Source organism: Larus michahellis, chromosome Z (genome assembly GCF_964199755.1).
Source record: "Larus michahellis chromosome Z, bLarMic1.1, whole genome shotgun sequence".
Lineage (NCBI taxonomy): Eukaryota > Metazoa > Chordata > Aves > Charadriiformes > Laridae > Larus > Larus michahellis.
Window position 1 is genome coordinate 27,137,439 of NC_133930.1, and position 23,132 is coordinate 27,160,570.

Sequence of the window (23,132 nt, forward strand, 5' to 3'; positions counted from 1 at the left end):
CGCGCCTCAGGCTGCTGGCCGGGGCCGCGGCACCCCGCTGGCCCCCCGGGAGCTCCCCGAAGGCAGGCCCAGCCCGCCGTCCCGCCCCGGGACCGGGCAGCGGCACAGAAAGGAGCACGGGCTTTGGTCCGAGTCCTGAAACAGGGCAGTGAAATACTCCTGCAGCAAGAGATACGGGAGGTGGGGAAGAGCGGAAGGAAAATGGCACTAGAGCTTGTTTCCCTTTTAAAAAAGAAACATTATTTTTTCTTTTGCCCTTTTATCACTGAAAATAAGTACGAGTCGGGTGATACTGGCTGTTTTTATTTTTAGGAGTATTTTAAAGTTGAATACTGAATTACTAAGTTTGAACAAAAATTTTTTTTTGGTTGTTACAGAAAGTACCTTCAGAATAATGTTGCAATATCTTTAGAATTAAAACACTGTATAACACTATGTTTTGGATTTTCTTCCTGTCCCACATAAGTCTGGACACAAGGCAGTGTAGGAGGCACAGGTCACAGGATACAGAGATTATAAATTGGCCCTGGATGCTGAGAAAACAGCCATCAATAGCAGTCCAAGTTAGCACTCTGCTTCTTGTAAGGGGCTCAGTGAATTCCTTTCGGCCTGAAAACGTTTCAGACCCCAAAGATGAGAGAAGCTGTTAGAAGAAGAGAAGGGTCTTGGCTTTTGTTTGTAAGATCTTGTCATCTAATAGCGGACGGGGGAGGGAGAGGATGAGATGGATGTGAAATGTGTGATGTTTTAAAGTGTGACATATTTAAAGTGTGATGTTTTCATTTAGTATACTTTTATTGGGTTTTTTTTGTACATTTCAAAGTTTTCCTTTGATTAGATGCTTCCATCATTAGAAACTTTAATGTTTGTGGGATATAATTTATTTTTATGTTGGCAAATTAAATACTTTATTAAGTCCAGGTGCTGTTTCTTACTGGCATAGCATGAGAAGCTGTGGCTTCTGACATTCTGTAGCTTAGGTAGGCAAACATTTTATTTTTCTGGATGATTATGCTGAGTGTAGCTGACTCTGCCTTTCCTGTGAGAACATGGGATATAATCCGAATAGTCAAGTACGGTGAAACCTGTTGCAATAAATATGCTTGAGGGATAAATTTACCTTTTGTTAGTTGATGCCTCAGTAATAACTTGAGACAAACTGATTAAAATGAAATGGTAGCATACCAAACTTTCTGCTGAAGAAATGCCTATTTTTAATAACTTTGTGTATAATTTAATTCTATATTGATATAAATAGGCTGCAGTTCTGTGTGCTTTGTAGTGTTTAAGTTGTACTGCCCTTTGGTAAAGAGAGAAGCTTTGAAGGAATCAGAGTAATTTGGTAATGGAAGCTTATTAGAAGTACATCCTGCTGGTCTCTAAATGTTTTAGAACTCTAGGGCTTTCTCCCTTGTGTTTCCTGCTAACAATTTTAAGATGGATACAAAGAAACAACTTCAATGTGGAAAAGTCTTTCTTGAGCACAAGAATCTAGATACTTGAAAAAACAGTCATCTTTTCTCTGCCAAAACCTTGGGCCTACCGAGTGTACTTTAAGGAGTCTCTTGACTCTTTGATTGCGACAGCAAGTGTTGATTGCAACAGCAAATGCAAGATTGACTGCTATATTTGTCTCACTTAACTCTGTCAGAGAAGGGAAGGTGCTTTCCTCCCTGCCCCTTGCTCTTTTGCCCAAGATAACTTTGGACTCTTGCCTTTCACATTTGGGAGTAGCTGGGAACATGAGAGACGTGAAAAGAGGAAGGCAGGAAATAATATACCTCCACGACCGCTTGTGCTACCAGTTCGTGTACTGAACACAGCTGAGGCTTTCTTTAAAAAATACTGAACTTAGCCATTTGATTTATTAAGAGATCAAAAAGTGCATTATCTTTGGAGAGCAAATCAAGGTCTTACCTACACTTGAAAATTGTTAGGAATTTCTCAGCTATAGAATTTGTTTTCCTTAGAACTCCTCGTGTTATTGTTAGAGCTAACATGTAGTTATGGGATATGCATTAACTAATACATGTAGTAAATGTGGAAGCAAGCCTGTTAGTTGACTTTCTTCCCCCACATTTATATATTACAAAATAATGAACAGTGGTTAGACTTAAATGCTAGAGAAGAGCTTGCTTCTCATAGCTTTTTGTCAAAGAACGGCAGTTGTGATCAAAGAAATACATGATAAAATAATTTTCAATGTTTTTGTTTCCATTTTTATCTAACTTATAATTTTTGCACTGTGATTGAAGACCAAAGCACCAGTGTAGTCAAGAGTTACAGAACGGCCCTCATTCTACAAAGTGGAGTTGAGATGTTGCAGATACAAGATTAATAACTGGAACTTGTAGTCACTTCTTACTAGATCTCTGTAGGTTGAATCCAGGACTTGTTCCTGGAGTATCACTTTCATTCCATGTGTGAATGTGGAGTCCCTAGAAAAATCTGAATAACAAGAGGATGATTGGATGTCTGCTGATAAGCAAGTATCTTCTTTGTGAGAAAATGGTTAGGAGTTAAAACCTAAGGCAATATCTATGGGTAATATTAAACTGATAAAGAACTGATTACTGTAGGCATTACAATAGTTATATATTGTACTGTGGGATAATGGCGTGTTTGTATTTATATGGAGAGAATTAGATATTTTAGTAAAATAATTTTGTAGAAATTAGTTTTTATATAAAAATAAATTATTTCATGTTCCACTTAAGTTTGGCTTTTGGTCTAACTACAGATTTTAAATGAGGTGGCTAAACTCACTTTAGCGATTGTTTGATTTTATCACCACCCCCACCCCCCCATCCTCCTTAATCTGTGTCATCAGTATGTTCTTTACCTTTATTTTAACTGGCCTTGGCAATGCAGCTGCAGTCAAGACATCTGTTATCTTACTGTTTATTTGAAACAACTGTTTTTTAGTACCTTTAGGAGTTTGTAAAATTATTTTAGATTGGAGCAGAATAAAATTCTTAATTGGCAAGAGTTTTTTAAAATAAGTTGCTTTTTTCTCCTGGTGTGTAAGAGCCTGGGAAATATCAGCCACAGTGTCTTTCATTGTTATTTTTCTATTAGCTGATATTTGGAAAACTTATTTTTTTTTTTACAGTGGACCAACTACATTCATGGGTGGCAGGATCGATGGGTAGTTCTGAAAAGCAACACACTCAGTTATTACAAGTCTGAAGATGAAACGGAGTATGGCTGCAGAGGCTCTATCTGTCTGAGCAAGGCTGTGATTACAGTAAGTGCTATTTCATTATTTCCATCTTTTCAAGTTTTGAGGTGTTACATACTTGTAGGCTAATGTCTGGTGAAAGCAAACATGGGTATGGCAAATTCTGTTAGGTCATCTGTTATGAAAATTAGTGGTATCAGTGGAACACTGTGGAGCAGGGCACGGAGTTCCCAATAAGGAAACAAGCTGTTCTCATTTGTGGCTGCAATAAGCAGCTTTTCATCTCTTACGTTAGAGGTTTCTGTGGGTAGGGATACGGTTTGCCTCTGGAGGCTGAAAAGTTTTTCCAGGGGTTGGTCTAAGACCCTGGGCCAATTTCCCAAAGGAGGTACCATCCATCACAGTCTTTACACATTGCACTAGAGGGAGAAGGTAGTAGTTCTTTGACTGTACTTTCTGAACAAGACTCTGTAGAACATTTCCAAAAGAAAATGTTCTACCACGTGCTTCCTCCTCTGAACAAGTTAGTGTGTTGCTATTTTTGTCTAATGCTAAAAGATCTGGTATTACGCTAGTAAGAATAAAGAGCCTACATATAAATGAAACCTCATGAAAATGAGTTGCCTTAGAAGATAAAGAATAAAATCTGCTTTTTGTGGCTTTCAGAATTGTGTACTAATTACGCTTGCCCAAAAGCATGTTTCTTTGTTACTGTTTTTTTCAAACTGAATGAAGGATGACAAATGAGAAGTTTTCTTTCTTACTAATATTCAGCTTACAAATAGAATTTTATTAAATACATCTTGGTTTAAAAAAAAAGAAAAGACTGGATTGATTACATCAACTGTATGCAGTCATCTAAAAGTTAACAGATGACCTCATTTATTTTAAAACACTTTTTTAACCTGTTGAAACTTTTAGAACTTGCTCAAGATTTGACTTACTCGGGTAGGTATGGTGCACAACAACAGTCTCTAGGAATTCTGGTTTAAGTGTACTTTTGTGGTAGTACCAGCCTCTGATCAGGACTTTCAAAAACGTATTGAGTAGCAAGAGGCTTAACATGCCAACCAGGTAGAGACAGGGAGGTGGTGGCAAAGAGGCAGGCCAAGGGACATCTGGAAGCATGCTGTCGAGCACCCCTCAGCAGCCTGAATTCCAGTTGTGGTGGTGGAGTGAGAGATAATAGTGATTCTGCTATTGCTGCTGCAGTGTTTTGGTACATTGCACTTTGTGAAGTTGGCAAGCTTATCTTCCGACTAGAAGGTGTGTAACACTGGAACTTCTTAGATACAGCTTTTTTCCTCAAATGCAGTTGAATCACTGCATTTTTTTTTCAGTTCTTGAGCTTTTTTGAGTACATTAAGAAAGAAACTACGGAGTTGGAGAAAGCATGAAAAATGAGCACAGTTCTAAAAGTTAATCTGATATTTTAGTTGTTCCTTTTTCATTCACCCTCATGCTTTCTGAATGGTATTTGACAGTTTAATTGCTTGATTGTGGTTTGAGATGACATCTCTGAAACCTAGTAAACTCCTGTTAATTATTTCTAGCTGCAGTTAAAGTGATTGCTGTGTAAGTACTAGAGTTTCAGGAATATTTTTGGATCATTTCATGTCTTTAAGATGTAGAAATTTACTTTGAAACTGTTATGCTGTTATTCCATCTCTTATTTTTCAGAAGTTATTCTTCTAAGACAGAGTTTTAGCATGAATGCTTCTGGTTTGAAAGTTGTTTGGTAGCAAATTTTAATTTTTTTAACCTATGTTTTTCAATAGAAAATTAATTATGCTCAAAGATGAATGTTTAAAATATTCTTCCTGAAGTGCATAGTTAATCTTTAATTTCTTGTTCTTGTAATGTGTTACTAACTGTAAACTTCCTAGGATGTATTTAAATGCATTGGAGAACACTAATAGCCAATAAAATAAATGTTGAGATAATAATGTGTGAAAACTACTTTTGCTATCAGTGGAACGTAACTCTTTGTCATATGATTACTTTGGTGGAGAGGGAATTGAGGTTTCTTACTGACTTAGTGTTCAGTAGCACTGATTTGGTGTCATTGGGATCTTAATCTTGAATATTTTTGAACAGTCTTTTGCTGTACTGTAAGCTTAGATTCCATTAATCTTGCTGATCCAGAGTCAGGCATACTATTTCCTAACCTGGTGTATTGCAGTAAGTTTTCCTTCAGTACAAAGCAGGACATGAGTGGTATGAGATGGTGTTGATGGCCATGTTCCCTTGGAGGAGGGGGTGATTGGATTCTCATGAAGCTTTCTTTCAGGTACTCAGATTAGCTGTGCATGTTTGTATTCAATGCATAATGTAATGATTTTCTGTGTGTAATGAATGGTACTAGTAGTATAGGATGTTTTGTTGATGTATAAGCACAAATTTAGAAAGCTGCTGTCACTGAGTAGTCTTACTGTACTTCCAGCAATGAAGATCAGCCTAATGGTAAGACACAGTATTGAGACATGAACGTTGTATTCAGAAAGCTGCAGTCACTTCTGCTCTTGTTTTATCATTCCTATCACATTGGGCAGAGATTGATAGACAGATAATTCTACGGGGATACTTTATAAGATGATACTTTTCTCTCCCATCTTTATTTAATGAGGAAAACATGTTAAATTAGCTTCTTAAAATAATTTCTTCAGGTATTTCAAGTGTAGAATTATAATGTCATCCCTCCAAAACAGGTAGGTTCCTGTGACAATAGTCTTTAACTGAATGAAAAAGATGGCATCTGGTTGGACTACTTGCTATATTAACCACTGGGATTGAAGAGAGCTGATTTTTTTTTTCTGGAATAGAGGACTAAAGGATGAATGTTTTATACTCACTGAATTACATCAAGTAATGAACTGTCAAGAACTGGCCATGTGAACTAAGTTACAGGGAAGGACAGTTAAAGTCAATCCATGATGCTGAGTTGCTTTTAGCTGGTTAAGGAAAAACAGCTCGAAGGTGTTTAATTGTTTTATAACAGAGTGGAGGCTTAAACTCAAAAGTTCTGCTATGTGGTCAAAGGATGAGAAGAAATTATGGGTGTCATAAAAAGATATACACAGATTTGTGTTTTGTTATATTAATCTAGCCTGTAGTTGGTTGTCAAAGGTAGGCAGTGTTTATTGAAAATATTCTTCATTACCATAAAGCTTTGTAGTTCTTTCATTCCTAAAATCAAACTTTCAATGGGGACTTCTGTATACAGGGTTAGGAGTGGATATTGATGGCAGTCCTGGATTGGTGGATCTGTGGGATTCAGCTTTGGAATTGGAAGGTCTTAGATTCTGCCATTAAAAGAACAAACAGAAATGCTCTGTAGAACTGGAAGTCCAACTTCCAGGCAAACTGGCCTTTCAGCTTGTACTGTCTCTTCCTTGATTACTTTGTCTGTTCTGATAGTGCCATTGCGACTTTGTACAGGGTGACTTGCACTAACTCATACAGTCACAGCGTGATACATCAAGAATAACATGGTACGCATAGAATAACTTAAGCTGGAAGGGAACTCTTGAGGTCATCTGCTGTGCCTCAGGCAGTTTCACTGAAAGGCCAGCACTAATTTAATCCTGGTGGTAACTTATATTAATAGATTTTCAAACCTGTTTACAAATCTTAACAACGAAGTGTTTGTCTCATGAGTTCTAGAGTTTTTTTACAGAAAGGATTTGGCTGGTCAGGATAGCTCTTCAATATGGATCCATATGGAGGATCTTGAAAAATGCTTACAGAAATATCATGCTTGTTAAATTTAAAGAATGGTTGATCTCAGCCATGTATTTTTTGTCACTAGAGGTGAATACATATACAACAAGAGTTCCAAAGCTTATGTTCCCACTTCAGTTTTCCTTCAGGTAGGATTCATACTTACCATGTTATAATCCAGTGATTGGTCTTCATCTTCCTTTCGGTACACATTATTGATGTAGAAAAATTTCTTGATTTCTAATTTGGATCTTAAACAAGGTGCAATAACTGTGATGCAGTTATTTTCCTTGGTTTTGGTTATACTGTGATGATACATACTCATGTCAAAATCTTAGTGGAAACATGTGATTGGTTATTAGTCTTTTTTTTTAGAACACTTTGTTATTGTTTTGTAAAGAGATGTTTAGAGAGTTCTGTGGAAATGCCTGGACCAGGATTGAGCAATAAATTCAGTTTGCATAATGGAGATATTTTCAGTAAACTACTTTTTTTTCCAGAAATAGTAATTAGAAAGCACTGTTGCTTAATGAAGGCAGTAATGGTGTTTTATATTAATATACAAGTTACAAGCCATTCCCCTTCAGAATGGATTTCTGAAAGGGCAGATTTTTGAATATCTGTTATGAATATCTGGAGCTCAGTACAGGCAAGAAGATAGAAAACTGAAGGCTGTCTGAGACAGCTTAGTGAATTCTCTTAGCTTTTTTATAACAATAAATTACTTTTTTTAAGAACTTAGTAAATATTCATGTTATAAATTAGGGCTGGTATAAACATGTGTTCCAGTTTACGAAAAAACAAGAACACTATATGTGAAAGAGTTTCCAATCTTAAGCTTCTCATTTCCTTACGCATAGTCTGAAGAAAGAGTGAGATGGTTCTTTCCAGTAATCAGCAACTAATAATAAAAAAAATTATCCCACTTTTTAAGGGTACACTTAGTTGAACAGCCACCCTTCCTCACTCTAGCAGTATTTCTGGTTTATTTAGAGCATAACGCTGTCCACTATTAATAATTGGGCACTTGTGAGAGGAAGTAAAGATTGACATTTTTGAAAATAGATTGACAAGTTAACAGAGGATGCTTCATACCTTTGTTAATTTAAACAGACACAGAAGGTTCCTATGAGAGCTTTTTTCACAGAAACTTTAAACTCTACAAATATTTAAGTTTTAGAATAAAGATGTGTAATTTTTAATTGAAGGAGGTGTCAGTACTAGACAAATATTCTTAGTAGTGTTGTTTAAAACATTTCTAGCATGAAGTATTATGTTTTACAAAATAGACTAAAAAATTTGCCTTGACATTAACATTACATTTGCATGATTCTTTTAAATTTTATAAAATGTGAAATGTAACAATGTTTTGGAAGTAGTTTATAGAAGTGGATCCACTTGTAGCACTAATTTGGGTAAACTTTGGATTTGTGTTTTTCTAGCTGTTGCTCTGAACTTTGATCTTGCTAACACACCTGCTTCTGACACAAAAAGAATGATGTAAATTCAGCTTTTATCTACTCATAGGTTTGATTCAGTCTGCTACTGAAGTTGAATGGGAACTTTTAGTTGGTGAAAGCTTTTATTAAAAAAGCTAAGCTATAAATCTGTGCCCTGGGCAGAAATACTGTAGCAGCAAATTTGTAATAATTGCTAATTGCGTGGGAAAATATTGTTTCCAACTGACTGAGGTTGGAAAACAATCCGTTTTAGTATGAAGTGATGAGCATTTAATTAAATAATTCATTTTCTGTAATTTGATAAAGTGCTTCCTCAGCCTTACATGCTACTAAAAGATGACCTAAGTAAACTAAGATATAGAATACAAGCCCTAAGTAGATAGGGGTTTATTTAGGACACAGGGCAATTAATACTTCTAGGTGTTGGTGTGTGCCTTAAATAATCAGACTAAATCCAGACTGGTGGAAAATCGTGGCTAAATGGGAGAGAAATCTGAATGGCTATTCTAGGCAGAGGCAAGTGTGGTCAGGAATGCTTGCTTATATGTGAAAGGCCTGAGGTGGTTGCGTTCTGGAGAAGAAAAAGCTAAAGAGCGATAGGAGAGTAAGGGAGAGAAAGGGAGTTGATGCCTAGGAGATAATAACACTGGGCCAATGCTGGCGCAGCAGGCAGATGTTGCTTGGAACACAGGATTCTCCCGCACAATTATTTTTAGCGTTCACACCCTCTGTGCAAATTTGTATGCGTCTTTGAGTTATCTGGACCAGCAATTAATGGGTTAATGTTCAAAGTGAAAATGTCAGAACGTTGCCCTGTATTTATCAAAGTTATAGAGTGCTAATATCTTTGGGAAGCAAAAGGCAATTATTCGACAGGGTGGAGAAATGGAAGATTTCTTCCTTAGTATGTATTGAGGAAATTAAGTCAGAAATAAACATCCAGATCATCTCAGGTGAGACTGTTCTTCATATTATGATGAAGAATTCATAATGATTAAGGTGTCAAAAAAATCAGTAATGTGTATTAAAGAAATATTTTAGGATTACTTAATATTGCTGAATAATTCATCTTTAGTACTTGAATATAATCATGTGTTACAACACTCTTGAAATTAGGGCTGTAATCCAACAGTATTTGTCAGCTTTTTATTATCAATTAGAATAACACTGCCCCACTTTTTTTTATTAAGAGAATTATTTAAGTTTTAAGGGTGTTCATCATTTGACATACACTTCAGGATCATAATTCTTGCCCATGGTTTATATCATGGTTAGGAGCATTTCTCACATATGCTATACCAAGCCTTAAATAATTCCAGTGTTTGCATTTGGTATTAAAGCTATTATCTTTATAGCTCAGCAAACTTTTATGTGGTATTTGCAATCATTATTCTTGCTCAATCTGAATATCTGTGCATCTTTATAAGATTGATCTATAGTTGATTTATTGTTCGTGGATACAGTTGGTTCATATGTCACCCCCCTCCAGGGTTGTAGTGTTGCCCCCAATTTACGGTCTTTTATAACCATCTTTTATAAAATGATTGAGGCTCCTGGTCCTGGGTTACGTGTGGTGTGGTGCTGGGGAGGTGGTCCTTTCCCAGGCTGCAGCAGGCACCTTACCCCGTTGCTCAACTGTTTGGTTCTTTTCCCCTTGTGTAGCTGCTACTGCTTAAAGCAAAAACAGCCTTCCCAGCTCTGGAGGTTGCACTCTTTCACTGACCAGTAATTGACCATTAATGAATTTTTTATGGTTCTGGTGCTTCTGCTTTTAGCCCATGTCCATATTTTCAAGGCCTTTGTTATCTCATGCTTAAATTGTATGTCCTAGTAAGAGACACCTGGTTCCAAGGTCTAGTTCCCAGAGCCAGTTTTCATAACAAGTTGATAATGAGCCTTAGAGATTAGGACTGGCGCCTTGCATAGTGAGCATAAGGCCTGTTGCTAGTAATGTTAATACTACATTTATAGAAATGCTTATACAGTTGTACTACATTAAGGTGCTTATGTTTGGATTCAAACCAAGCTACTCTTAAGTCTTAGTGTGCTGCTCTCACAGGTACAGCAGACCTCTGCTTCAGCTGCAGCTCCACTGCTTTCACAGGATGAGAGCTCTCCATTCCCGTCACGGTGCTCTACTCTCTGCTGGCTCAACGTAGCGCTGCAAAGAGTAGAATATCTTCTCTGGGTGTTGACTCATGTTTCTTTTAATGAAATCCATTGTACTGTCACTGCTGGTGTGTGTACAGCTTCTGGGTCTTCCATGGCACACTGCAGTACATAGTATGAGATACAATAGAACTAATCAATACACAAATAGTGATTTAGGGGTTCAGCAGTGTGTACGTGATTCTTGTTCCTGTATTGACTGTCCTATAAAAATAAACTTTTTTTTAAAGTGACACATGGGCTTTCTTCATTTTCTGAAGTTGATACAAAGTTGCCTTCCTGCATGATTAATAACTAGCTTCTTGCTGTGTATGACAGGATTCCTAATGAATTTAACTTCGTGATTTCAAATCAGTTCTAAGCTGATGTTTTTCCAGGTGGTATAATTCTGATTATTTTTTTTTTCCATGGCTGATGCATTATGTCAGTGGATAATGCAAATATTTTGCTCCTAATGAGTACCTGAGAAGCATCATATGCATCTTTCTGCAGGGGACTCAGTTCTCTGGTTTGATTCCTACCAAAGTGACAACCTGCACACTTCCATTTCCAGTATCTCATATCCTGGAGTTGTTACACTGATAGTTCTAAAGGCAAGTTGTTATGACTTCGGTAAAGTTTAGGATTCTTCAAACTGTGTTCAAACAGGACAGGCCCATTACTTGTATCCTGATTTCTCACAGTGCATATCTAAATCTGTTAATACCTCATCACTAATCCGTGGAGCTCTTGCATAGGGTATCCACAGTCACTAGTGGATCACTTTAGGCAATGGCTGTGTGCACATGCTGGTTTACAACTATTTCAGGCTTGCCCTCATTTCTTCTAATAACACAGTGCCATTCCATGTCTTTGACCAAAATTTAGCGTGTATTTCAAGTGCACAATTGTTATACTCTAGATCTTGCTATTACAAGTCATTGTCTTTTCAGTAGGCAGTTGGGAATAGCATGTGTCAGAGGTGTTTTTACATATAAACCAATAGAGCATGACTCTACTACATGGTAATTCCACATTATTAACGGGGATATAATTGTCTAAAATATTAATTAACAAATTGGGTACTGTAAGACTATAGGATAGCCGATTCCCCACAAAAAAAAATCTAAAAATTATTTTTATATGATCACTCCTGCATCTGAACCTTTGTGCTGGGTGTGCAGAAAACCAGCTTGACCAGGCTTGCTCTTGAGAACTGTAGGTTTCAGATTTTAAATGTGGTTTCACTGGTAAAGTAACGCATACAGTATATGCTTGTTCCATATTTTAAAAGGTGATTCTCAGATGAGAGAGCTTCTTTGCAATGGATTAAACCAAGCTACTTTTAACGTTTGCATAGCATGCTAACAAGCTAATATTAAATTCTACTTAGCATGCTTCTGCTTTCATGGGTGCAGTGGGCCTCTACTTCAGCTAGGTTTAGGAAAGATAAGATAATTATTATTTAAAAGAAAAAGCAGTGTAGTAAGGCATTTTGAAAGGCAGATATTGTAACCTAAGCCCTGAAATGAAATATTTGGGTAGTAACAAAGAATGTAAAAATATTTAATAGGCTTTTATCTTTTTAAGCCTATTTTCTTGAGAAGATTTTTCTACATGTGTAAATGTGCCATTATAAGAAAGTTTTTCTTTTTAATGTAGTAATAAGCAAAGGATTAGATGTCCTATGTTTTGCCGCCTAAAAGGATCATGTCTGTTTTGGTAGGCATAAAGCCGTCTTGTTTACTTGCTTGTTTGTTTTCCTATATCCTGCAAAAAGAAAAAAATACAGTCAGCTTAACAGTAACAGCAAGGAAAGGCAAGGCATCCTAGTCCAATGTTTATATTAGATTTTGCCTGGATTTTAGAATTCAGAAAGGGAAACCAGAATTTTGTGTTGTGAATTTTGGCTGACCTTAATTCCCCAAGTTTGTGGATATGTTTGGATTTTGGTTTGGGGGGGAGTATTACAAATAAAGTGAATTAGAACTTGCAACATCTCTTGGGTTTTCAGTACACTTTTAGTAAAGAGTATTATAAGCAATGAAATATAACGCTTTCTCTAGGCTGTACCACCCTGACAGTTACATCTAGGATAGTTAATGATATTAAAAAAAAAAAAACAAAAACCAAAAAACAAAACAAACACTTGCAAAATCAATGACTTTATTTAGTAACTTTAATGTTTTTACTCCCAATGCCAAGTGTCTTCAAAAATAACTTGTAGAGACAAAAGGGTCTTGATGAACTTTTCTAATTGCAGTGCATGGCTAATTGCAGGGGTAGAGGGTGCTGGGCTGCCTTGCACCGGACATGGCAGGTTCCGGCCGACCCACTGGGCCCCTCAGCCACCCTGGTGACACAGTGAGATAAACGTAGTTGAAAGGCAAAAATGCCGCTCAGCAGTGTGTGAGAAAGAAGAGTGAATAACAAGTGTGAGAAACAGCCCTGCAAGTGCTGGGGGTGAGAGCAGGAGAAGGGGCTCAAGGAGCGGACCAGAGATTGCTGCGGCCTCTGGAGGAGAGCAGGCATTTCCCTGCAGCCTGTGGAGAAGACTACACCAGACCAGATGTCCACACTGCAGTGGAGGACCCTACTGGGTATGCCTTGAAGGAGGCTGCAGCCTGTGGAGAGCCTGTGCTGGAGCAGGTTTACCCTGAAGGACTGCAGCCATGGAGAAGACCCATGCTGGAGCAGGGGAAGAATGTGAGGAAGGAGCGGCAGAGTTAAAGCACTACGAACTGACTGCAGCCCTCATTCCCCATCCCACTGTGCCTGTGTTTTTAGTTTTGTCTTTGTTTCTCACCATCCAACTCTAATTGGCAATAAATTAAATTAGTTTTCACCAAGTCAAGTCTGTTTTGCCTATGGTCGCAGTAGGTAAGTGATCTTCCTGTCTTTATCTCGACCCACAAGCATTTCATCTTATTTTCTGCCCAGCTGAAGAGGGGGAGTGAGAGAGCAGCTGGTTGGGGGTCTGGCAGCCAGCCAGGGTCAAGCCAACATGGTAATCTAGAGAATCATTATAGATGTAGCTTGTAACTGATGCACTTTTTGAAATAATAAGAAGGGACAAGGATTGTTTCTAAGCAGAGGGAGGATTTTGCTGCATGTACTCAAACTTTGGGGGAAAGGAAGAGGTCTCTAGAAGAAAATACATTGATGATGTTTGCTCAGAGGAAATAATGTCAAGGAAGGATACAAGGAGGAGTGGACCATTTGGAATAGCAGTGTCCACGCTGAAAAATAAACAGTGACTGCAGAAAGAAATACTCTAACTTGAATAAATACTTCTCCTTAGTATTTAATAGGGCACAAAAGATAATGTTTTTAGACCTATCTTGTCTGGTAAAATTCTTACCAAACATAGTGTTCATTGGTAAAACACGTGTTTTGATTCAGCTGATTGAGATAATTTTTCCATTGATGATTTTAAGTACGTTTCACCATATAGACTACATCTTTAAAATCATCTCTCTGTGATACTTCATTTCACTGTCTTTTCTGTTCAATGGTTTTTCATAAGTTAGCATGTTTTCAGCCATTTTAAATTTTGTAGGGATGGGACGTAATTCCTCTACACTTTGGATCTGTCATGAATTAAATGCTTTAGAAAAATTATTTTAATGTGTACTTCTTGAAACTTGGCTGAGGTTTTTCACTTGCGTTTTTTTTTCTAGCTGAATAAACACAGCCTTTGCCAATTCCAAACTGGTTTTACATGGGGAGCTAAAATGCAGTTTTCATGTTTACTTTTAAAATTAATTCTTTCAATCATACAGCACAAATCTTGAAGTAAACTTTTTATCTTTGGGGTTTTATTAGCACCTCAATGTAAGTACATATAGAAAATGTTCATACAACTTTTCTTTCCTGGTATCAGATAGCTTCTTTTTTCATTTGCTCCCACAGTCAAAATACACACTTTGGTGTTAGCCTCACTTCTCAATAAATGCAGGTGTCTTTCTAATTTTAACACATGCTGCTTACTGAAAATTTGAGTGAGTATATCAAGGTCCAGACCTATTGAATGACCTATGAGAACATATAGGCTGATCTGTAGATCTTGACATACGGTAACTGCTCTGAACTACTTTTTGGGGAGGAAGTGGTGGTTTGTTCAGGTACTGTGCAACTGGAGGATATTGGGAAGTTGCAGAATGGTGCAAAAAGGACACTTTTTTTCTAAATTCCATGGAGATGGTGGAAAAAACAAATCCACAAAACGGTGGATAAATTGTACCTTGTGTTGTAGAAAAGTGACACTGTTCACATGGGAAAAGATTGCGTGAGCAGCTCTGAGCAGCAAACATTGGTTATGATAGCCTGGCTTGCATCTCATTTTCCAGGATATAACTTTTCATGATCAGTTTTATAAGAGGTAGTTAAGTTGCAAGTGATGAAGACTGCTATCTTTAAAAGATTTTTCAGGCTTGTGAATGTGACGATGCTTGCAGACAGACATCAAAGTTGCAAAGTGGTTTTCCAGTACTGTCTCATCAGGTGAAGCAAAAGACAAAACGCACCAACTCATATTCTGAGTGGAGGAGAAGTGAGGTCTTGGAGTGGTTTCTCCCTGTACACATCCTACTTGCAAAAAAAGGAAACAACAACAAAAACCAAAAAAACCAATCCCCACACTGAAGAGCTGTAAGCATGGGTTACAGCACTTGCATCAGTGGAATAGATGCAAAACACTTTACATTTATATAGGAAGAATAATCTTACATTAAGTCAGTTTTACATATATGAGGTATTTTTTGTTTTTTAAAAGCTGAGAATTAGCTTTTATAGCTTTAGATATCCTGATGTAAGGCATATAATTTTAGGCCATTTTTGAAGAAAAAACTTTGTTTGATTACAAAAGTTTTAATTAATTTTCTCAATTTTCAGTTAAGTACTTTTAACTGACACCATCCTCAAGCCTACCTGGAAAAAAGAATGAGAAGCTCTGTTAACATGATTTGAGTTGCACGAAGAGAAGGGGTTGAAACATCAGGTTTCATGTTTTAGCTTAAAGCTACTAAAATCTGTGCTAATGATCAAAAGCTAACTGATCATTAGAGGAATTCATATCATTTGAGCTTTTTCCCTTAAGAAAACTTTGTAAAGTCCAATTAACTAAACCAAAATGCATCACTTTACAAAATGCTTTTTCCAAAGCAATGATTTCTCACAATTTTGCAATAGTTTTATTAGAGGGAATAAAACAGGTAGTACTTAATATTGGTCTTCATTGTAAAATTACTCTTTTAGGAAGATAGTTCTCTTACAACATTTTATGGCTGTGATAACTCAGTCCACAGAAAAGTAAATAATGTGATGTTCTAGCAGGATGAACAAGAATTAGCATTAGAGGTTTTTGGAATCTGGCTTAAATATGACTGGGATCTAGAAATTCAAGAATTGTATCTGCAGCTGAAGAGGTTTCAGCATATAGCTGTGCACAAAACCAGTGTGCAGCTATACTAAATTTTTCTTAATCTTGAATAAAAAATGACTTATTGGAATCACAAAAACAATAACAAACTGCTGTGTCAAAGCTTCAAGGATAGATAGTTTTGTACTGCTGAATTAGGTAAGTTTATGTTATTATGTATAACATTAGTATATTTGTAAACAGCAGTTATCTTCACAGCAGTACATGGTATTGTTTTGTTAATAACTGCGAACTGGTGGAGTCAGGCTAGATAATGGCCTCTGTTGCATTTATGCTAGTGACACTCATGTCTGAGAGAGAACTAAAGAGTGTTGGTTGTCATTTTCTGTAGGCCTCTGTTGTTTGTCTTGTGTCCTAGTGTCCTGCTCAGTATGTTCTTAATACGAAAAACCTTCAAAATTTTGATAGATAAATATAGATAAATATAGATAAATTCTAGTTCTGCAATGGAAATAACAGCACAAGTACGCTTTAATAGTTCTGATGTGCAGACTTGAGTTGCATCTACTACGAACCACCCCAGCTTTCCTCTTACAGGGAGAAGAACTACCATTTAGAATAGTGAGAGAGCAAGAAAAAGTTTCTTTGTTCAAGGGTTTGGGGTTTTTTTCTCATGGAGTACTCTCGAAGGTTATGAAGTATATAAAAACACTTAAGCTTCCCTGTGTGATTTGCCTTAAGCACTTGAACCAGTATTTTTCAAGCAGATAACTGCTCTGCAGCTAGTTTCATGAATACCTCGGGCTTGAGAGCTGTATAGCAGGAAGGATTTTGTGGCAATGCAGTCAGCTATGACTCATGAGACCTGAGCTGGCTACGGACTTCCTCAGTAACTGTAGCCAAGTAAATGTTTCTTCATGTAAACTGTTCTTGGTTGTTTAGAATTTAAGAACTAGTGTTGGTTGGTTTTATACAGAAAGATCTGGGACACTGGAATACTTGCAGTTGCCTGTATTTCAGCAGGATTCTCTGCAGGTGCCTTAGAAGAAAGCTTGGGAGACATACAGAAAGCATATTTGGGGAAGCTGGAGACATATTTCTTGCACTGTGTTCTTGCATGGAATTATGATTTAACTGTTCGTATCTTTTTTCCTTTTTTTTTTTTAAATGCTGGCTCTGGAAGGGGCTCTTGGTGCACAGACAGACAGTCTCTGCCACAGGCTCTTAGGGTCTGCCCAACTCACCTTTGAAATTGCTGTAAAGGTTTTCAGGTGCTCTCATTCACAGTGTCATGTCAGTCTGGTTTTTGTTCCCCAGTGCCCTCTGAATTTAGGTATGTGTGCTGCTGGAGGCTGCTGTGGGGTGGGGATGTTACCAAAAAAGCAGCTGAAGTTCTCCAACCTGCTTTACATCTTGAGTGTAGGTAGTGAACTCTGATTTGCTTCCTGCTTCCCTGCATGACTAAAACATTCCTCTTTCTTGCCTTATCTTTCTTGTGAAAGGTCAGTAGGACATTTGCTGGCCTCAGCACAGGTCCTTAGCTTATTACTGATGAAAATCCCTATTTATCCTCCAGTGTCTTATCAGGTGGCTGGCTAAGAACTGTAACATTTTTTTAATCGCTTCTGAGCATAAGGAGGAAAGTGAACACTAGGCTAGAAACAGCAAACCTCAGAAACAAGGAGATGTAAATTAAATGAGTTGAGATCTACAGAAATAAAGAGAAATGGAAAAACCTCCAGCAAGTGTAAGGAGAGGCTGAAACTAGTCTGAGGAGGATGTTAGAAGAATAAAGGGTAGACCTGAGAGGTTGTGGGTAATGCTTTGTGGTCTCTGCTAAATGCAGCTACAGAAAACAATAAAAGCATTTATAGCAAGAAGGAAACCAAGGAAGTTTGTCCATAGCTCAGAGGGGAGGAGAATATAACAGATGATACCAGGAAGTTACATACTGAAGTCTGCCAAGTTATCAATGAGGATGAAATGTGAACTCATTCCTGGTTGAGAAAGGGTTAATGGACAACAACTTGATTTGTTCTGTGTTGAGAAAAGATCAGATCACATGTGATTCAGGTGCTTTATTTGCTCTTGGTAAAATGCATATTAGAGAACTTGCCTTTCGTGTTCAGTTAATTCAGGGTTCTTCCAGTGGAACCTGTCTTTTAAAAAAAGAAAAAGGCAGAGGAAAAGGGGGGAAATAATGGGTCTGATGTTAATTGCAAAAAAATATGTAAAATAGGCAATTAGTAAGTACTATAAGATCACTTGCCTACCTTCCTTTTGAAGCAGTATTTAGCCTTGTTAGTGGATATTTCTTATCTTTAAGCAACTTGTCTAACAGGACCACCAGATCAGTTGGCTTTTTTGTAACATGGAACTGCATAGTGAGCTGAGTATAACTTTAGGCCTGACTTTTAGATGACCTAGTCTCTTAACTATAAGTAATGCAGAAACATGCATGCAGTGGGTGGCCCAGAAAAGTGTTTAAAGGTTTTAGCTAGATCTCAAGGAAAACATTTCCTTTCCCTGTCTTAGCAACAAGGCATAGATTTTCAAATATATTAAAAGTTGTTCTCCAAAGAAAGGGAATACGTAAACCTGCCTTTGAAAAGGCCAGAGAGGTGATGGTTTTAAATCATATTAGAAGATGTTTAGGTTAGAGATGGGGCCGGGGGGAAGCAAATATGGTTGTGCACTGGAGTAAGTTGTGTATGGAAGTGGGGAATCAGTAGTACTGCAGGCTTTTAAGATGAATTTTGGCAAGTCTTTCTAACTGTGTGGCATTTCGTTGCTTTTAACCCTTCCCAAAGGGCTTCAGAGGGAGACGGAGATTGAGCAGAGGAAGGCTGTCACAGCAGGAAAAACTTTGATAGCTAATTCTTGTACACTTGCTGGGTGATTTTTGGGAGAATCTTCCATTACAGAATCATGGAATGATAGGGGTTGGAAGGGACCTCTGGAGATCACCTCGTCCAGCCCCCCTGCCAGAGCAGGGTCACCTAGAGCAGGTTGCACAGGAATGTGTCCAGGCGGGTTTTGAATGTCTCCAGAGACGGAGACTCCACCACCTCTCTGGGCAGCCTGTTCCAGTGCTCTGCCACCCTCAAAGTAAAGAAGTTCCTCCTCATGGAACTTCCCATGTTCAAGTTTGTGCCCATTACCTCTTGTCCTGTCACTGGGCACCACTGAAAAAAGGCTGGCCCCATCCTCCTGACACCCACCCCTTAAGTATTTATAAGCCTTGGTAAGATCCCCCACTCGGTTGCCTTTTTTCCAGACTGAAAAGACCCAAATCCCTCAGCCTTTCTTCATAAGAGAGGTGTTCCAGTCCCCTAATCATCTTGGTAGCCCTTTGCTGCACCCTCTCCAGCAGTTCCCTGTCCTTCTTGAACCGGGGAGCCCAGAACTGGACACAGTACTCCATGTGCGGCCTCACCAAGGCAGAGTAGAGGGGGAGGATGACCTCCCTCGACCTGCTGGCCACACTCTTCTTGAGGCACTCCAGGATGCCATTGGCCTTTTTGGCCATAAGGGCATATTGCTGGCTCATGGTCATTGTCATCATGTGTGCCAGGATTCCCAGGTCTCTTTCAGCTGAGCTGCTCTCCAGCAGGTCAGCCCCCAACCTGTACTGGTGCATGGGGTTATTCCTCCCCAGGTGCGGCACCCTACACTTGCCCTTGTTGAATTTCATAAGGTTCCTCTCTGCCCAAATATTCAACCTGTCCAGGTCTCTCTGTATGGCGGCACAGCCTTCTGCTGTGTCAGCCACCCCTCCCAGCTTTGTGTCACCAGCAAACTTGCTGAGGGTGCACTCTATCCCTTCATCCAGGTCATTGATGGATATACTGAAGAGGACTGGACCCAGTACTGACCCCTGGGGAACACCACTTGTCACTGACCTCCAACTAGACTCTGTGCCCCTAATCATGACCCTCTGAGCTCTGTCTTTCAACCAGTTTTCTGTCCACCCCACTGTCCATTCATCTAACCCACACTTCCTAAGCTTCCCTATGAGGATGCTGTGGGAGACCGTGTTGAATGCCTTGCTGAAGTCAAGGTAGACAACATCCACCGCCTTCCCCTCACCTATCCATCCAGTCATGCCATCATAGAAGGCTATCAGATTAGTCAGACGTGATTTCCCCTTGGTGAATCCATGTTGAGTGATTCTGATAGCTTTCTTTTCCTCCACATGCCTTGAGATGATGCCCAGAGCGAGCTGTTCCATCATCTTTCCAGGGATGGAGGTGAGGCTGACCGGCCTGTAGTTCCCTGGGTCCTCCTTCTTGCCCTTTTTGAAGACTGGAGTGACATTGGCTTTCCTCCAGTCCTCAGGCTCCTTGCCTGTTCTCCAGGACCTTTCAAAGATGATGGAGAGCAGCCCAGCAATGACTTCTGCCAGCTCCTTCAGCACTCTTGGGTGCATCCCATTGGGACCCATGGACTTGTGAATATCTAATTGACTTAACTGATCTCTCACTTGATCCTCCTCAACTAAAGGGAAGTATTCCTCTTTCCCTGTTACTTTCTCCAATGTCTGGGACTCCTGAGGCCTGGGCCAAGCAGTAAAGACCGAAGCAAAGAGGGCATTCAGTAACTCTGCCTTCTCCGCATCCTCTGTCACCATGGCTCCTGTCTCATTCAGCACTGGGCTTACAATTTCTCTGGCTTTCCTTTTGCTTCCAATATACTTGAAGAAGCCCTTCCTGTTGGGCTTGACATCCCTTGCCAGGTTTAATTCCAAGGCAGCCTTGGCTTTCCTTGTTTCATCCCTGCACGCTCTGGCGGCATTCTTGTAATCTTCCCAAGTAGTCAGTCCCTTCTTCCACTTACTGGAAACTTCCTTCTTCCTCTTGAGCTTTTTCAGAAGCTCCCTGCTCAACCATGCAGGTCTCCTGTGTCCCTTGCCCAATTTCCTGCTCTTAGGATGCACCGATCCTGAGCTTGGAGAAAGTGGTGTTTGAATACCAGCCAGCTCTCTTGAGCCACCCTGCCTTCCAGAGCCCTAGCCCATGGGATCTCTCCAAGGAGTTTCTTGAAGAGGTCAAAGTTAGCCCTCCTGAAGTCCAAGGTTGTAATTTTACTTCTTGTTGTTTTATGCATAGTACCCATGATCCTGCTTTTGCTGAGAAAGGCTGAACCAGATGATCCTTGAGGTCCCTTTCCAACCTGGTATTCTATGAATCAAATAGCAATGTTTGCCTTAACCTTAGAGCCTGTTAGCTTCCTACAGTTATTTACACGTGTAACTTTTCTTTATATTCAAATTCAAAAAGGTATTCAGCTATACCTGTTTTATGTTTTTTTTAAGAATAGTTTTCAAGGGGATGGTGGGGTGGGGAATGTTGTGCTCAGTTGCATGTTTGCCAAGGAGTAGCTTTGAACTGACAGTGTCAGGGCACTAGACAGATTAGATGGTTGTTTTCTTTCCGTGTACTTTCCTTACCAGCTGCGTTGTAATGCTAGTAAAAGTTTTTTAGTATTCTGAGGCATGTGAACTGAAAGTTAGATGCATTTGAGTGGTGATATTGGAAAGGATTGCAAGTTGCTCCCTATTATCTGACGATCCTGTCTTACATGGTGAAAATAGTTGAGGCAGAGCTTCCTTTGGTTCCTGCCCGCCCTTGTCATTTTGCTATAGTCTGCTTTTATGGTTCTGTCCTGGTGCTTTTTGCTACGATGTATGTATACCTTCCATTGAAAATTGGTACTGATAGCAATAACCTTATTTTCTTTCATGCTTTGAAATACGTAATAATAATAAAAAACATTTATGGGTGTATTTTCCTGGCTGTGTCCAGTAATTATTTTGATAAAGAATTTGTTTTGAAGTATGAAGTTTTGGTCAGTGTTTGTGTGGAACTTTTTGTGACAATTTTATTTAATAAGAATGTACAAAACAGGCTTTTCTATTTCAGAAGACTGGCATTTTTCATTATGAGAGTGTATGTTCATTATTTGAGACAGCCACATAAAGCAGAATTTAGAATCTAGGGTGAATTCAAGACCACATAGACCAGGTTTTCTGATTACAATGTTTTAGAGTGTCAAAATATTCTGTGAGATGTTGTTGATAATGTTGCTAATTTTAGCTACTTTTACACTCTTTTCTGTCACAGCCCCATGACTTTGACGAATGCAGATTTGATATTAGCGTAAACGATAGTGTTTGGTACCTCCGGGCTCAGGACCCAGACCACAGACAACAGTGGGTAGATGCAATAGAACAACACAAGGTATGTCTCTTTTTTTTGTGATTTCCTTTCTCACTCCCTCATTAGATCTGGTGGTGCTTGCAGAGTAATGACTGTAAGCTTCCCTGTATAGTCATTAAACTACTCAAGGTGTTTATGACAGGTAAAAACTGCAAGATTGAAGCTGTGTGTTAAATATGTTTAAAAGGAATTCATGTGATTTTTCTTCATAGATAAGAGTTTAGAGAACTGAGCTAACAACTGTGAATGTTTCTTGAGCTCTAGCTTGAAAAAGAAAAAGCTTTCATGATGTTTGAGTGACTCTTCAGTGCATTTGTCCATCCTCTCTCGCTGATTATTGTGTTGTTTCTTATCTGTCCTACATGCTAAACTTGTTAGTCTAAGAGTAACTTCTGCTATGTTATCATTCTGGTTTTAGGCTCCTCTCTTTTATCATTTGGCTGCTTTTACTGTATCTGATTACTGACTTTTGTCTACTTGTCTTTTAAGGCTCTATTCTTCATCAGCATTTTGGTTCAGCTTTCCTGATCTTATCTCATATTTATCTTTCCTTATATCTTCCAATAGACTCAGTTATTCTCATTTTACCTAAAGGGCTTGAAAGGTCAGATGTTTTTAAAGTACGTAGCACGTGAAGCATTATGTTTTCAGGTACAAGATAGGCACCGTCCCAAGGTGTTGAGTTTAACTGCAGTACCTAGCACAATGCAACTTCTGCTACAGCTGTTACAGGAATACAAATTAAAATAGATATCTAAGTAAGTTGTATTTTTACCTTGAGCTTCTTGAAGTATTGTTTATATAAGTATTGTGTGTAATTAGGAAGTTTCACCTTTTATTGGGCAATCCTTACAATAAGCAGTACATGCTCTTAAAGTGCTGCCTTTTGATAATGGTTCTCTAAAAAAAATCTCAATTAGAGTATTAGTCCATTTTTAGCTTGGCATTTTGCCTCACTTTGATACAGAGGTAATGTTAAAAAACACAAAATTAAGTTGCAAAACCAGGATTCTTTTCTGTAGTCT

The 23,132-nt window shown here is 38.6% G+C and overlaps 1 protein-coding gene across 2 annotated transcripts in view; it reads left to right on the forward strand.

Moving 5' to 3' along the window:
• CERT1 (ceramide transporter 1) overlaps positions 1-23,132 on the forward strand; it is a 73,621-nt gene that overhangs the window by 1,081 nt on the left and 49,408 nt on the right. For both annotated transcript variants that reach the window (XM_074569337.1, XM_074569336.1), the window contains exons 2-3: positions 3,113-3,247; positions 22,012-22,128. In XM_074569337.1, the coding sequence (XP_074425438.1) occupies positions 3,113-3,247; positions 22,012-22,128 (252 nt within the window). The remainder of the gene's footprint in view (positions 1-3,112; positions 3,248-22,011; positions 22,129-23,132) is intronic.